This window comes from Charadrius vociferus, unplaced genomic scaffold (genome assembly GCF_000708025.1).
Source record: "Charadrius vociferus isolate BGI_N301 unplaced genomic scaffold, ASM70802v2 scaffold377, whole genome shotgun sequence".
In the NCBI taxonomy this organism is placed as follows: Eukaryota; Metazoa; Chordata; class Aves; order Charadriiformes; family Charadriidae; genus Charadrius; species Charadrius vociferus.
In genome coordinates, this window is record NW_009649456.1 from 2,081,920 (window position 1) to 2,099,002 (window position 17,083).

The window sequence follows — 17,083 nt, forward strand, 5'->3', positions numbered from 1 at the left end:
TCTTTCCACCTCACTTTTCAAATTATTTCACAAGAATAGATTTTTTTAATTAGACAAGTTTAAGTTTTATTAAAAAAAAATGAAAGGGGACCTAAATATGATTAAAAAGTAACTACCTTCACCATAAATGTTGGGGTCTAAATTATTTTTATTGTTCGGTCAAAACATACTACAAGTGTCAGATACTGAATTACTGTAAATTTGAGATCCAAAATTCATACTACAGAACACATGACTAAAAATAAGATTTTTGAGGTCTACTATGGTTGTGGGATCTACAATCCCAGTTCAGCTTTCTCACAAATCTCCCCCCCAAAAATGTACTGGAGCAATAACCTAGTAAATAATTTATTCTTTTTTAAAAAGTAACCAACTCCCTACAGCTTCCCAGTCCTAGAACTTTTGTATCTTACGACACAGCTGCACACTAACAGGATGGAGGCAGGGTGGTGGTGTTTATCTTTTTAGCCTTGTATTTTAAACTCATGGTCCTCATAGAGTTTGCACTGTACAGAATTTAGACAGATGACTAACAGCAGGTCTTAGGGCTCTCTCTTTCCTGAAGAGTACAGTATCAATCCTACAAAACGGTCATTAGGACTAGAAGGGAGACAAGAACCTCTCCAAACAACAGAAGTAAAATGTTTTCAGAGATTTAACAAGTCTTTTGCAAAATACAGATCACCTGAGCTGGAAATATTCACCCTGACAGCTTATGCCTACTAGGAAATACTAACTACAACGTTCAAACCACTGAAAAGGAGATCACCCTCCTTGAAACTTTTAAATAGACTTTGGAAGAAAATGGTCAGCAACATTTATCCCATAATTTTTTAATGCTAAGAATTGTTGCTTATAAAAATAGTCCAATGCAGAATTTGGGTTTGAAGAAATTCAAAGTCAGCTTCATACATGCTTTAAAATTAACAACTCTGTCCTTGGTTGGGATACATCAACAGAAGTCCATAATACCTGTTCCACAGCTACCACAGGCACTCTCCTTCTCCCAGGCTGGAGAATATGGCTACTTCAAGACTTGTAAGGAAGTTGCTAATATGTAGTGGTAGCTTGCTGAACTAAAGTTAGGTGTTCTGAATGCTCAACTTCAGCATGTTTTAACCAACTGTTGCATTTGCCACTATAAATTCTTATAGCTTTGGACAGTACATATTAATCATGGTTTCTCTTTGCCCAAACATTACAAGTTCATATTAATTTATTTTTTATAAAATCCCCCATGCCACCCCTGATTTTTCACTACTCCAAATGAGGACAGACTCAGTTTTTTTTCCACCATGACTATATCGTATGTAGCATTAAGACTTCCACAGCTTAGAAGAAGATTACTTTTTGCAACAGTTCAACAAAATTTAAATACTTAATCCTGGTCAAGTTTTGCCACACACAGGTAGGTACTCTCCTCAACACAGTATTTTTTGCTTCTCTAAATAAATAAAAATCAAGTTTTCTAACACTTCAGTCCAAAACTTTACAAATGCAAAGTGAACACACACCAAGTGTATTCTCCCCATTTGTGTTTGTCTTCATCACTTAAGATTAATATGTAGTTTTTCTACTACGTATGAATACTTAAATAACCTTTTTCCTTCTTGGAAATTATGCAACTTCGAAATTGTAAAACCTATGCTAAGAAACCATGATCCCTTCAAAATCCTGAAGACCTGAAATATTTACTTCCTTAAAATTCAGTAGAAGTAAGAGCAATCCTTCCTAAAATTATGGCATTTTTCACATCTCACAAATATAATCTTTTCTTTATACAGCACTATTACAATCCCTTTCAAAAAAGGTTATTAGAAAGATCATATCTGTAAAAAACTGAAGTGCAATACATTAAACTTACCAATACACCTTTTATCCAGCCAAACTTGACCACCCCTTTGCTATCAGGTGTGTAAGTGGCAGCTGCTTCCCCGGCTGGTGTGCCTTCCTCACCATTTGCATAGCCGTCTTCAAAGGGCTCCTTGGAAATGAAAAAAAGGTGATCTTTTAGGAGATTAACAGAGTAGAGAACGCATTTGATACATTGTAAAAAAGAAAACAAACCCGTCTACTTGTGCAAACAGAAAAAAATAAAACATGACCCAGCAGAAGTTTTAAGCTTTTCGTTTATGTTCCTTGCATGAGGCACATCTCACAGATTTCAAGGAATACAAAACAAGCTTTCACAGACAACTTAAGTATTCTGCTTCAGCGAGAGCAAATTGTTAGCAGTCAGAGTAATAAATATTTTTAACAATCAGTTCTACAGCCCTCAGAAACAAACACAATCTTTTAGAAAAAGAGCTACAAGATTTCAAATGCAGCAACTTCCACAGCACAGTAAATTTTATTTCTTAATCTGAAAGAGTATACTGTTCTACCAGGAGTTACTCGTCTCAGCTCCAGCATTTCCTGCGGTTCAGACTTGGCTGTCATTTGATCATTTTTTCAGGGAATAAATTATTCACTTCCCTGCAAACTATTCTACTATTCATTGTAAGATGATGCTAGTAGAAAGGAGTGTGGGAGAACAGCACTTCAGGAAGAAGGAGGGAAGTCTCTTCCCAAACACTCTTGCCTGTTCAAAAGGGAAGGATGACAAATGCAGAAAACGTCAGTCCCATGGACAAAGAGCAACCAGTGGCTTTTCTTTACAATTCAACTCTCAGCCTTACAATGTAGAAATCTTAACTGTTTGATATTATTAAAAGTCCATGTGTATATACTCATATACACATACTTGTTGCATGCTTGCTTTTCAAGAGGCAGTTTTGTTTTGCCAAGCCAGGCCAAGCCAGGCAAACACCTGAACATTTAAACTCAACTAACATATTTTCTACACTTGCTGTAAGAAAACTGCAGGAAGCACTCTAAGCAAACTATGTTAGTTATCCAAGGCAACAAGTATAAAGAATGAACATACTAGAAAGACCCTGAATACCATTCAGAGAATACTATTCAACAAACCAGCTCAAGCAGTATTTGTGAAGCAGCCTGCATCCCAGAGAGCTTAGAAAACATTTAAGCAATTAGAGGTTAAATCCCAATGAAGTGAAGGGCAAATTCACTAAGACACAAAACAGACTGGATCCAAATTATGCGTTCAAGACGTATGTTCCATGCTGAAAGGACACAGTAAGAAAGTTAAATGTGAGATACTTTATTAAATTCCTCCTCCTCCTGATATAACAACAACAATATACCATCAGCACAAAGCCCAGAGGAAATATTTCTAGACCTGTCACTTAGGAAGGGTGTCATCCATAGCCCCTTACAATCAGCAGTACACATACAAACAGATTAAAAAAAAATATCAGATTATGTCAACCTTATCTAAAGGTCATTAGCACAGATTCACATCAGTGCTTCTCTCACTGACTCTGCATTATGAAACTCTCATAAAAATAGGTCTACCTGCAACACATCTGGAGATCCTGTATGGCATAAACTTTCCACCAGTAGGCAGAATCAGGATCAGTTTGCACATTGTTACCGTTAACAGATAGCTTTCTTAAATAGGTTTTCTTGTCTCCAGAGGGAATTAAAAAAAAGATTACATATGTATATAACACATACATATCTTTTTGTGTGTGTGTGTGTATGTATATAATGCGTTAGATATATTAAACAGAGGACAAAAAGAAATGTAACAGGGAATTACCCAGTTTGCTGAACTGCAGCTCTTAAGGATAGAAGAGAACTAACAGTTGTAACTTCTTGGGAGACTTGCACAGCCTTTGACCAGATGAATCTATTGACTTGCTGATTGTATGCATTCAGGCACTCAAACCAAATCAAGCAAGAAGTGGTGTGTGATCCATTCAGAGTGGTAAGAAGGACAGTGAGGACCAAAAAAGAGACTTACCATGCGGCTACATTTAAAATTTTACATAGAATTAACTCTAGCATCTCTATGTCAAGAAGTAGACTAATAATTAACTAGTTTTAATTTCATATATACAGCTAGAAGCCACCTAGCCTTGGCTGACCTGCCTAAACCAGAACTAAGGAAATGAAAAGCCCTCTAATCAGGATCCTCACCCAACTTGGGCACACCTGATGCTCATGACAGAAAAGAATGAGCCTACATACTGCCCTGCTCCAATACCCTTGAGCACTTGTCCTTCAGATGACTTGCCCAGAAATGCAGGAATAAACCTCAAAACTCTTTCTAGGTATTAAGGTCTCCCTCATCAGATTCTGCTGTTTCCAGCAGCACTTACCAGAAGTTCCTCTACACTTCTCACCCACCCATCTTCAGAAGTGGGGAGGAAAAAAAAAAAAACCCAACATTAAAACATAGGACAGATTAATAAATGTTCACAATGATGACAACAGTATCTCCAATCAAGCACATAACACTGTAATTGTATATTATTATTCCTTCATATAAAATCCATTCTTACTTCTCTAGAAAAGCTTTACTTGCAACAAACTTAATTTTAAAACGTTGCATAAAGGGAGTCACAATTATATTGTCCAAGAAGTTTTTATGCTTTAGCTAAGAAAGCTGCCAACATTTGATAACATATTCTGGTATTACAAAAAGGCATGTCATATCTCTAATAAGAAACAGTAAAATTGTTCTTTGAAAAGGCTGGTCAGGGAGGATCAAGGAAGGACTAGAAGAAATCTGTGTCTTCATGTCCTAAAATATTGAAACATTATATGCAACTATTAATGCTGTAATACTGAGTCACAACACTTTTTTATAAACAAGCTAGAAGGTTTCATTTACTGCATGTTTAGGTTTTAAGAGAAGGTGGAGAACATCCTAGTATCTACTGTAAGAGACAATTATGTACTTCAGCATATGACCATGGGTGGCCAGGTACTGCTAGAACCTGCACACATCAACAAGATGACCTCCAGAGGTCACTTCTCAACCATCATGTGAGAGCTACACATTTCACTACAGTGCTCAAACAAGCCCATAGCTCAGCCTGTTGTGTTCTGGGAAGGAGATAATGGCTCACAACTGATATTTTGAGTTATCAGTTACCAGATCAGCTCCAAGATATGCACACTATGAACACAAGAAAGTTTTGTTCTTTATGTCTTGTCTCTCCACACTATGCAATATTTATTAGGAAAATATTTTGAAGCGCACGCAAAATGTAATAACTGAAAGGTTATTGCTGATTATCAGTGCTAGTGGGTGCCTGATAAAGCACCAGTGAGAACAGATATTACAGAGTGTGGGCACAAAAGAATTCCACTACACAAGGCTCCAAGTTCAGTCCTTCAATGCCAGATTAAGAAACCACCACTGTGGTCTCAGCTGTAAATAAAGCAGGCATAGTATTTTTCATGCTTATGCTCATGAGGAAACAATGCTTCTAGTCAAGTCACATACTGAATGGAAAAAAAAAAAAACACACTAGCACTAGTTTAGAACAGCAATACATGTACGATAAGATCTTCATAAACAGTAAAAAACACTAACACACTGTGGGTTTGGAGGGGGTGTAACAAAAGGGAAAAGAAAATAGAAGGTTTTAGCATTTCAGATCAGAAATGCTCTTATTAACACAATTTTTTAATCAAAATACGGTATTCTACCTAATCAGTCCAAAGAACACTCAGAGTTATGGTGTTCACTTGCACTGTTAAAGGAAAAATAAAATACATTTATATGTTGACAATTCTGTCATACACTGATAGCAATTTAGCCAAGAAACACTTAAGTTCTGTTCCTACACAGAAAATTCTATTGCTCTATCACAGTGCACTCAAAAGTACAGATAATGTACTATTTCATCTCCAGTACTGGATCGTAACAGTAAGTTATTTGTGCCAATTGTGAATAGCCTCCACATTTATTAGAAGTGGATTAGTAATGAGAAAAGATGTGTTACCCAGAAGAGATCTGAGATTTTTCACACACAGCTTGAAATACAACGGTTCATAGAAAAGTTTCTCATTGGTAAAAATTGTTATTTAGTTTTACTGAAGAGTTCTCGATAGTGGTGTATGTGGTGAACTTATCTAGATCCCATCTTAAAAGCAACACACTTAGGCTATGTTGAACTGTATGACGTACTTGCTTCTTTTCAAGCATCACAACATGGAATCCCAAGTTAAGGGCAGGGCAACCAGCAAGTTTGTATCGAAGACTACATGGTTCTTCTTCAGGCAGATTGCTTTCTTGCAGTCTGCCTGATTTAGCATGGCCCAAGCAGTACCTTCCTTAGCTAATCCTTCCTATTGCCATTATTCCTGTGCAAAGAGAGGAGGCCAAAGAAGCATCAGAGACTCAAGCATCTAACTGCTCTTTTTCCATCTCCCAAGTCTGATCATTTACAGGTTTGGCACATGTCATATAGCATTGGTCTTCTCCTTATACAAATTCCTTAGAAAAGCTTCACAACGGTAGCTTTTTCTTGTTTAAGTAAGATACAGTACTGAAGCTGGTTTCAGTAGCTAATGCTATCAAAATGTTAATCAGGAGCCTAGCCTTATCAAGCTCCTATTTCTGTAAGAAAATATAAAAATGGCATTCCACTATATTTCATCAAGAGAACAGCTGCTTACATTTAAAACTGCTTTGTACTTACACATTCCGATACTGAGCATGGTGGTCTCATTTAACACGCTTACTGAGAACAGGAAATAAGGGAAACCATCCAAAAACCCTCTTTCACCAACAGAGACACTGACAGATTGATTCTGTACAGCAATGAGTCTCTGTTCTCATTAATTAAAGTTGAAGCCTCAACAACAGGATCATGCTTTTACCTGCTAGGAACTTTGTGGTTAGAGGTGTTGCAGCAATCATCATGGACAGTGGAATCCTTCACAAAAGTGAGAGACTTGCAAACATCTTCAGCACTCCCTTCAATGGAGCTTCCAGCATTATTGCCAGGCTGTTCACTACACCTTACCATAACAATTTCTTGTTTCCACCTCCTAAACGTTAACTTTATAGGCATCACCATTTTTAGGAAATTCCTTTTTGCAGAAGGAAGCAACCAGTAAAATGTATTGATCCAGATGTAGCAAGCCAGCTGTAGCTGCATCCATATTGATCCAGATGTAGCAAGCCAGAAAGCAAAAGCACTGAGTTTCCTCTCCCAAATGTCTAAATCTCTATGGAATGGTTTTAAGCATATTTCTGACCAGGGACACAAGAGACTCCTGCGATTAACACTTTACCAAGAAGAGTCTCAAATTTGATTGACTGAGAATACAAAGTGTTTCAGTACTTAAATATACAACAGGAAAAATAAGTTCTCACCAGCTTTTGACTTGATCTGGTGACACTGTCTATAATTTGTAACCATCTTTTCAACCAACCACTGTTCAAAATGGCTGAGATACTGTTTTTAACTTTGCTGTGCAGACTAACAACAGATTACAGCAAGTTTTTAATACCAAGTTTGAAAAACACCGCTGCCGGGTCTGACAGTTTCTAAGTGTTTTTTGTAAGGGAAACAAACAGCTCTAAAAAAGTATTGTAGGTAAATACTTTTAAAATATCTTATTCTACATAACACTCTCTTAAGGAACAGTCAGTACTGGCAGGAACAAGTTATTTTGTAAACTAGTAACACAAGCAATACTGTTGTTGACAAACAGCTATTTTCTTCTCTATACTGATCTGTTTCAGACGTGCTAATTCTAAAGCTTTGTTAGATATCCTCATTGCTTTAATTTATCCGAAAATGAATTTACCTAAGCATCTCTACCATTAAAACCCCAGAACTATACAGTAAATATCAACATCCATACCTTACTGAAGTAGTTCCTTCTTAAGAAAGGCAATTTGCTATTTAGACCTATCAAACAATGCAGAAGAATCTTGTTAGACCTAGGAGCTGGATATTAACATAACTGAAACTCAATGCCTCTGAAAGCAAAGTAATAAGGAAAAAACCCCATATGCTGTCTATATCTCTCACTACCCTTGAAAGAACTCTTTCTGGCCTACTCTAAATATTTTCAGAAAATTATCACTGTGTTACACAGTAACAGTTGAAAGAAAAGATTATAAAACCCAAAAAAAATATTCTGTAATGAGTATATCAAGAAAAAAGTAAGTAACATGTCATACACTTGAATCTTAAATACCGCATGCAGTTCTAGTTCTTCCTCACCAGTCCTCTGCTGGGATGAGGATGGCAGTAGGGTCATCATGAGTTAGTACAGAAACTCAGAACTAGTGTGCTCAACTCTCAATTAATGCTTTGTAATAGCCCTCATTCTGATGAAAGAGCAGTGAAAGTGCAAATTCTAAAACTAAAAGTAGGTTATCACTTTCTACATCTTAATTACATTCATTAATTTACATCTTACCAACAGATGTAATAGTCTAAATCTTTGGTACTTCAAACAGGGTGATAAACCACTGAACACAGTTACCTTTCACTTAAAGATTGCTACTCATAAACAAAGTATCTTCTGCAAACACCCAGAACAGTTTATAAATTCCTGACAATTCCTTAGCTAAAACCAAACCTGCCAAGTTAGCAAAACAGAATGAGGTGTTCGGGTTTTTCAGGAGATAGATGGGAAGCTTGAATGATTAGTATTGATACCAGTGGAAAAACACAGTCAGGTAGCACATGCAAAAGAAGATGCAGTAGATGACGCATTCAAAACATCTCAATCTGCCTAAACACCTTCTTAGCATTCTCTTTAAAAACAAACTCTAGAACCACACACTTTCAGGGAACATTGCTAGTCATTGTGCAACAACTATCTGTTGACAGCAGTTCAGAAAATTCAGCAATCATACTAGGTGCTTAACTGCTTGGTTTTAAACCAGGAATGAACAAATAACAAATCTACTTTTTATTTACATATTTATATTTTTATATATATTTATATAATTTTTAACAAATTTGCTATAGAATTTATAATGCCCATTCCTTGTTTGAAGCACATGTAAAATGCTGCTACTATACAGGGTTCCAGTATCTTTACAGTCATAAGCTAAAAAAGCCTACTAACCCATTAAATGGCACCCAGCAGTTACCAAGAGCAACCGGAGATAAATTACCCTGATAAAATATGATCTGTGCTTAAAACTCAGGATTCCTTGGAATCAAACATGAACCATTGGGTACTTGACTCAATCAAAGGAAATCCTTTTCAAGTTTGCAACCATGAGACCAAAACTTAAGTGCTTTGACTATATTACCTTCCCTATAGTTACAAATTTAAAATAGTGCAGCAAATGCTTTTGGCATCCACTTGCAGAGATTTTAAAAGAGATTGCATCAAACACAGAACATTAATGTTATCCTAATCTGAAATTAAAGTCTGTTGTACTTTGATTAGAGTGGAACAATTTTAAACAGAAGAAATTTATAGTTACAATTAACATGTCAACTGAAGAATTAGCCAGCTACACATCTCTGACATCAGCTTGTATTTCAGTGTCTTGAAACTCAATACTGCTTTTAACAGAGAAACATTAAGTGATACTGTTTTGTGGGTGTGTATATATATGCTCTGATTTTAAAAGCCATTTTTACTTTAAGTCTTTTAAAGGGATAGAGAATCACCTATTCTTCCTCCCAAATTTTAGAAGTAGTATGATGTATTCACCAGCCACCAAGACGGTTAAGTCAAGAAACATAGGCAATTGATTTCAACTTTGGAGTAAATCACTGTTCTTGCAAGGTGGTAAACTTACAAAGGATAGATAGGAGCCTTGTTTATACAGCTCACCACCACTTAACATCTTACACGCATACAATTTTTCTGACTGATCTCTAAGCTTACTGACCACATGAAGGCTTTGGACTTCTCTCTCTAAGGAGGCGATTACGATCCTCCCCTCCTAACACAGGATGGATACAAATTGCAATCTGGCAGACATTTGCTTGCAGGAAAAGGTCTGGAATCAATTCAGAAACGAAGCAACAGCAAAACTGTGCATACTTAATCAGTCCTTTAATTGATTAAAATAGAATCTGATCCTTGACTGTCATAGCAATACTCCACAGCTACTAACCTGTCATGTCACTTAAGTAATTAAGGCATTAGAACATTGTATAATACTCCAAGGATGATCTCATCCCTTTCTCTACTACATAACCAGGAATTTTTACTTTTCAGCCCTTTAAAAAAAAAAGTTTTGATGCTTTCCTAAGCATCACGTCAAAATAAATGTAGATTATTAATCAGTGCCTCTGAAAACAGTGAGTGCCAACTCTATTTGAGCTAGTTGTCATAACATCAACGTAGGAAGCTCAGAATCAAAGCTTCGCATTCCTATCAAAGACTAGCCATATTTACAGAAGAAAAGTTCCAGAAGAAAGTACTGACGGGGTAACTATATCAAACTGAAAAAGGGTAGATTTGGATTAGGTATTAGGAAGAAATTCTTTACCGTGAGGGTGGTGAGACACTGGAAGAGGATGCCCAGAGAAGGTGTGGAGGCCCCATCTCTGGAAATGTTCAAGGCCAGGTTGGATGGGGCTTTGAGTACCCTGGTCTAGTGGCAGGTGTCCCTGCCCATGGCAGGAGAGTTGGAACTGAATCATCTTTAAGGTCCCTTCCAACTCTAATCACTCTATGATTCTATAAAATAATCTTGAAAAATCAATTAAGTACTACCTGAATTTTAAATGTTGTGCCATGAAGTGCTTGATACAGCTACAGGCACAGCACACAGGCCAGCACCAAGCAGAGCTGATCCATTCATGCAGCACAGCACTGACTTGTACTGGCACAACACTACATTCACACCAAAGCTGCCAAACTGCTTACAGTTCAAGAGCAATCTTATTGTGTGTCTTAGGAGTCTCTCTACTACATAAACCCTCAGAGTAAGTTGAAATATTAACCTCGCATCACCGTTTCTTTTCAGCTGAAACAGATGTTGCTATTTTCTTTGAATTAAAAAAAAAAAAAGAATAATCTGAAACAGAAGCAGTTCATTTGAAGAAGGAAAGTTAACTAACAAAATGAAGATGCAACAAATAAGCTTCTTGTTAAAATGGAATTTTAGGAATTTTTTACTTTTTTTTTTTTAATAATCATCGCATCCTGAAGTCAGTTAAGTTTATCAGGCACCGAAAATGCACGTAAGTTAGTTTGCATGAATTAGAAGTAATTTCAGTAAGTTTATCAGGCCTGACCAGCATGCTGAAGTGTAGAAATAAATCAAAGACATTCCATGCACTCAAGCTGCAAGATCTCAATAGCTTCGAAAATACTGAAAGGCAAAAAAGCCTAAGTCAACTATTTTAAAGTTCTTAGTAGTAAGCAAGTGACCATATTGTGACTGCAATTACCTATAACAAAAAGGGGTGGAAAATGCGATTGCTCATATACAAATATTATATGTGGCTTTAGGAAAAAAGCCAAAAGCTGCAACAGAAGACGTAGTACACTGGTCTGAATTACTCTAAGATACTGACCTTATCAACCTCCTCATCTGCAAGAGTGTTCTTCAAGAATGAAAATCATCTGAGGTCTAATCAAATGCAGTATCAATAGGCAAAAACATTCATCTCAAGATTAATTCTTCAGTACCTTCCTCTTTAATAAGTTGTGAAATATCTTATGCTGAAAGAAAAGCTGCCCAGCTAGAGAGAAGTTACTGCTATTCTTTCAGTTTTTGGTCTTGAAGTAGTCATTGACACTGACAATATGTCAGCTAAGATTAGTTTATTTAAAAAAAATTAAAATAACAAACACACAAACCTAAGGTCCTCCTAACAGGCACTCCCTCCTTCCTTCCTTCCATAGTTGTACCCTTCTGGCAAATTACAATGTGTTTTCTTCTGACATAAGCACTCAAGGTGTTCATAGTACATTGCAGCAGTATCCAAAGGGTGCACAAGACAGTCCATTGGGAGCGTGGGAAGAAAATATTTTTTGCAATGTTAATAAAGTACAAAAAGATTTCTGAAAGTGTTTATTTCATCTTTACCTCATCCTTCAATTTCTGTTTTGTACCATACACCATATTAGTACAGTAGTACATGTCTGTAATTTATAAGTAAATAAATATCACTGTATTAGGGTGCATGCTCAAAAAAAATATTTTATCGATACCAGCATGTAGTCAAAAGATTATGGAGACCACTGGTGTAGTGGATCAGGGAACTAACTCGCCACATCCAGTGCAAAGTTCTGCAGCTGGTGGGATGTTTGCTTTCTGTAAACCAGATCAGTTCCTAGATCCAACCCAAAAATACAAACATCACCACAGCAGAGAGCACAAAAGTTTACCCCTTTCAGCAGCAGCCCACACTTGTGCTGTCAAACTAAGCCCTGTTAAAACTGCTCAGCTACATCCAGTTTCTCTGGAACAAAACAAAAACAAAGCAGTGAGAACAATATTAGCAGTTTGCTGAAGACAGTTCAAGGGTTTCAGTGTCCCATAGGTGTTTTGGACTAAAGACTGATCACAAAGATCAGATAAGGGAGATTCAAGCATCAAGCAACATAACATTACAAAACACACGTGGTCCTTATGAAATACAAACTCTGAAGGACTAATATGATTTACTGCTGCAAACACAGCAGTACATTACTTTTTCTCCCCTTTGATGAAGATAGCAGTTAATTAAGCGGGGTATTAGGGTAAGCAAAGTGAGGATTCTCCACACACACAGAAAAAGCCTAAGAATGCCACTTTCATGGTGCTAGTAAAGCCTCATCCCACTAGAGGTGCACTGAGCTCACTGTTTGTCAAAGGTCATGAATGAGGAGAGTTACAAATCGAAGGCTTTCTAGGATGTCCAGGAGCACAGAGGCCAAGACTAAGAGTTTCTCTTGTTTTATTTTAATACAATGAAGTTCAAAAGAAAATTCAAGTTCTGCTTACAAATATAAAGGAGAATAAGGAAAGGCAGCTACCTGAATTAAATCACACTGACTAAAGAACTAAGAGACTTACTGACTGCAAGCAAGATTCAGCAAGGTAGTACAATAAAAACTATCTGCAAGAGGGTCTCAGTCTTCCAGCAGAGGGAGGGGAAGAACTGTTTTTTAAAGATAAACCTTACATAACATGGTCAGCTAACTGGATAGCCTAGAATCATTTTTTAGCCTTTTATGCATCTTTAGCTGAGCTCTGTTTTCTTTACAGGCTAGCAGACACAAACCAAGAACTGAAAATAAAAAAAACATAAACAAATGTCAGAGGTGCAGCAGTCATTTAACATTTTCAAGACAGAATATGTTCTTTGTTAAAAAGCATTGCCATATGCACCCTTTTCACTGTGCTTAAGTTAAACATTTTAATTTAGGACATAAGCAGAAAAACTGCAACGTTCAAGAAAATACAAATCAAAGCCAGAGAGATAGTTTAAAAAATTAGTCATTCAAGTTGAGAGGAAAAAAAAAAAAAAAAACCACACACAACAGAAACCCCCTCAATTCCGCATCAAGACTACCAATAATTTTTTTCTTACTTCTATCTCCAAATTCGGGTGACAGGTCCACAGTTTTCTGTGTGGGAGGAAGCAAAGCACACTTGTGTTTTTATACAAGTTCTTTGGTTTGTTTTTTAATTTGGGCTGGGGGTGTGTGGTATGTGCAAAGATCTTCCTCCAAGATGACTACCTTCTAGCCTGTCAAGGGAACCAACTAGTACTCTCTGAGTATTTAACAAACAGAACAAAGCTACCAGTAGAGGGCTTGATTCACATAACGTCTATTTAACCACAGCTGTAAATGACTGCACAAAAGATGTACCAAATCAGAATCACTCACATACTGTGAAGTTCATTCTTCCAAAAAAACTAAGCTCTCCAATTAAGGCAATGCTATACAGAAAAATTATAAATTAATGCGTAGTAGCGGACTACTAAAACACAGTCCAATACTGAATACTTTAATACTATTCACCCTGCAGAATCATAAGGTTTGTGACATTACAGCATGGTAATTTTTACATTAACGAAGACAAAGGCAGATGGAATGTCTTCTGCAGGCTATAACTTTACTTAAAGATGTAGCTGACCTGGGCAAAATAGATATTCCTAAACTGTAAGATAGAAAAAAAAAAAGAAAAAAAAAAAAAGAAGAAAAGGTCTCAAAAGGACTCAATCTCCCCACTGCCTGAAGGCAGATCCTCTAAAGAGGGCAGGGGACACCACTGCAACGAAAACCTACATATCATGGTATGCCGGTTCCCTCCCACTTCTTTGTTAATAACCATGTTCTCAGCTCTACATGTCTGGAGACTAATGCTCCTGCAAAGCATCACCTTGCCTATGAGATTAGCAACGTAACAGCATCACCAAATTCCCTCTATCATCCCTCTACAGCAGAGTAAGATTAATGCATGCCAATTGGGTAAACGCCAGATTGATCACCTTGGCTATCTGCACCCAATGATACACGAAGACAAGACCGCTCACTTGAAATTTAACATGATAGACCAAGATCAGTAGTCTGCAATTCATCCACTTCACGGTACTGCAGCACCACCAAGCCGTGTTTCCACAACCAATTTCAAGAACAATCCCTTTCTTTTCCACTCGAAAACCCACTGCTGGAATGACCATGTGAAACCTGAGGTGGTTAGACACCTATCCTACTAAAACAGCAATAGGTACACCTTCTGCACGCTTAATGTGCATCTTCCTCAAACAGTGCATCTTCCTCCAACAGTGCTTTTCTGTGAGAACAGAGTGAGTAGAAGAGTTAGACATATGAAGCTGGTAAACAAAACTAAGGAAAAAATAATCTGTTCTATAATTGGCACTAGCATCAACATTACTGTAACACTGCCTCGCAACGTTTATTTACCTTTTAAAAGGAAAAAAAAGAACAGCACAAACTTTAACTGCACGATGAAACTACTACATCCAAAGCAGTGAACCACACTGCTGGTGAATACATTTCTGGATCAGTCTTAACACAAAATAACTGCCAACCTTGATGCACTGCGTCAAGCAGCAGGGGCATAACAATAGGTCTTTATATAGTGCAAACTTTATGTAACGGTACTAGGATGTTTATGCCAGCTGCCCCACTAAGTCTTTGACATATGTGCTGTACAAGTCAAGCTAGTACGAAAACACCAGCTAAAGAGCGAGCTTAATATTTCAAGTTCTTCAAAGTCAGTGAAATATCTTCTTTAATGCATAGTATTATTCAACACTAGAGACAACTACTGTTAGTCAGCAGGAACTGAAGTCACTTTGGGAATGGAGACAATAAGCTCCCTGAAACACAGTGAAAAAAGCACAATAGCTTTGTGAACATCTTTCATGTAAAAGCACAGCGCCACCATGATTTAAAAGTTATCAACACTCTGCGAACAGAAATCAAGTATATAATCACAGATGTGGTATATTTTGTACTCCAACGATTGGGAAAAATGTATGTATTCAATGCTATTAGTATGCATGACACATCCTTATTAAAAGCTCTTGTGTTCTTGCAAACCATTTCGCTAAGTCTGAAGCGAAGATAATTGTTTCCTTTCTTCATATAAGCCTAAATGCTTGCTAACACATTTACTGCTTTGGAAATGAAATATCCCGCAACAGAACAGCCGAACAGAACTTGAACTGAACTTCTGAAGTTTATACGATGGCAGTTTTTAAAATTAATACTGAAGTATAATATTAAATGTAACTGAAATAGCATATTCCATCCCCCATCTTTTTTTTTATTTTTGGTGAAGGGCAGAGCAGACAGGACATCATTTTAAAAAGAAAAAAACTTCACATAGATACCTATCCACATTGCAGAACAAATTCATGACATTTGAGAAATTAATAATTTGAGTGAATTAATGCTCACGATGAAACTGTTCCAATAATGATCCTGTAGGTCATCTACAGCTCCTCTTTGGAACAACCTACCAGGAAAATTGCCTGCCATGCTTTGTAATGAAATATGAAGAAATTACGCTTGTAGAAACTATAGTTCCAGAATAAGTCTGATTGCACACTGAAATGTCTTAATGGTGTCATAAAGATCTTTCTTGACTGCTGCAATATAAACACACCAAAAACCTAACTGTCAAGCTCAGAAATTCAAGTAATGGTCTGCTTACAGAATAAAGTGTCTAACAATCTAACGACCGGTCAACTCATCATGGACTAGTAGTCAAAAATGGGGGGGGACAGAATAAAATAAAAAAAAAAAAGTGTTTTCACATACATTACGTGGTTTATTTATAGTGTATCCAACTCCATGCACAAGACAGTAATTGCCAACTTCCACTCCATATTAACTTAGAAAAAAAGACTAAAGAATACCATTTATCTCCATCAGGAGGGGACCTGAAAAGCAAGAGTGATTTGCTGTTGTGGTTAGTAATTATTCTGATATCTAAACTTGGATGCTGCAAGGAAGTATCTCTATAGCATACCAAACAATTAGGTCTACCAGAACAGATGAAGAGTCAGTTTCAAAAGACACACTTAAAAGAATCACCACACACCCCCAAGAACCCCACACATCAGTATAGACGCACTGTGCTGCCTAATTATGGTGTGAAACAGGACAGTCTCAAAAACACACACATTTTCTCATGGAACTCCACCTATAAGGAGTGAAAGTTAGCAAGATAAAAGTTCTGGAAACAGAACTTCATTAGGATGTGGCACACGTGTTCCTTTATTTCCCTAAACCCAACAGAAAAACCCGCTAGACCATGGACTTCCTACAGCACAGCCAAATACCAAGAGGCAATTTTCTGGCAGTCTGAAAACAGCATTGCAATAGTTTGATCTGGCTTTAGTTTAGTCATGATAGTTTAATCATGATCTAAAAAAAAAAAAAAATACATCAAATTAATCCCAGGTTCAGCTAAAGCTTGTCTTTTAACAAAGACAGCCTACAATGCAAATAAGCTTTCACTGCAACTTCTCTCCTCCAGCAACATACTGGCTGGTCCAAAATAGAAAAAGCTCAGCACGCATGCAGCGTCCAGGATTTCTGAAGCCTTGACCACGACGCCCTCACAGGCAGGGCCACTCAGCACGACTGAAAGGGCTCCTTAAGGGAGAAGGAGCCTGGGCTGCATCCGCGCAGCCCTCAGCATCACGCCAGCAGGCGGATGGGCTCGGCGCTGCGCGCGCAGGGAGCGGCGTGCCGCCCCAGCTGGGCAGCACACAAACCGCTGGTCACCGCCGGCGGCCGGCGCATCCCCCTT

At 37.4% G+C, this 17,083-nt stretch overlaps 1 protein-coding gene across 1 annotated transcript in view; it reads right to left on the reverse strand.

Annotated features, from left to right (window-relative positions):
- Positions 1 to 17,083, reverse strand: part of SLC12A2 (solute carrier family 12 (sodium/potassium/chloride transporter), member 2) — a 167,093-nt gene that overhangs the window by 42,518 nt on the left and 107,492 nt on the right. The window contains exon 2 of the mRNA XM_009889717.1: positions 1,865 to 1,984. Within this exon, the coding sequence (XP_009888019.1) occupies positions 1,865 to 1,984 (120 nt within the window). The remainder of the gene's footprint in view (positions 1 to 1,864; positions 1,985 to 17,083) is intronic.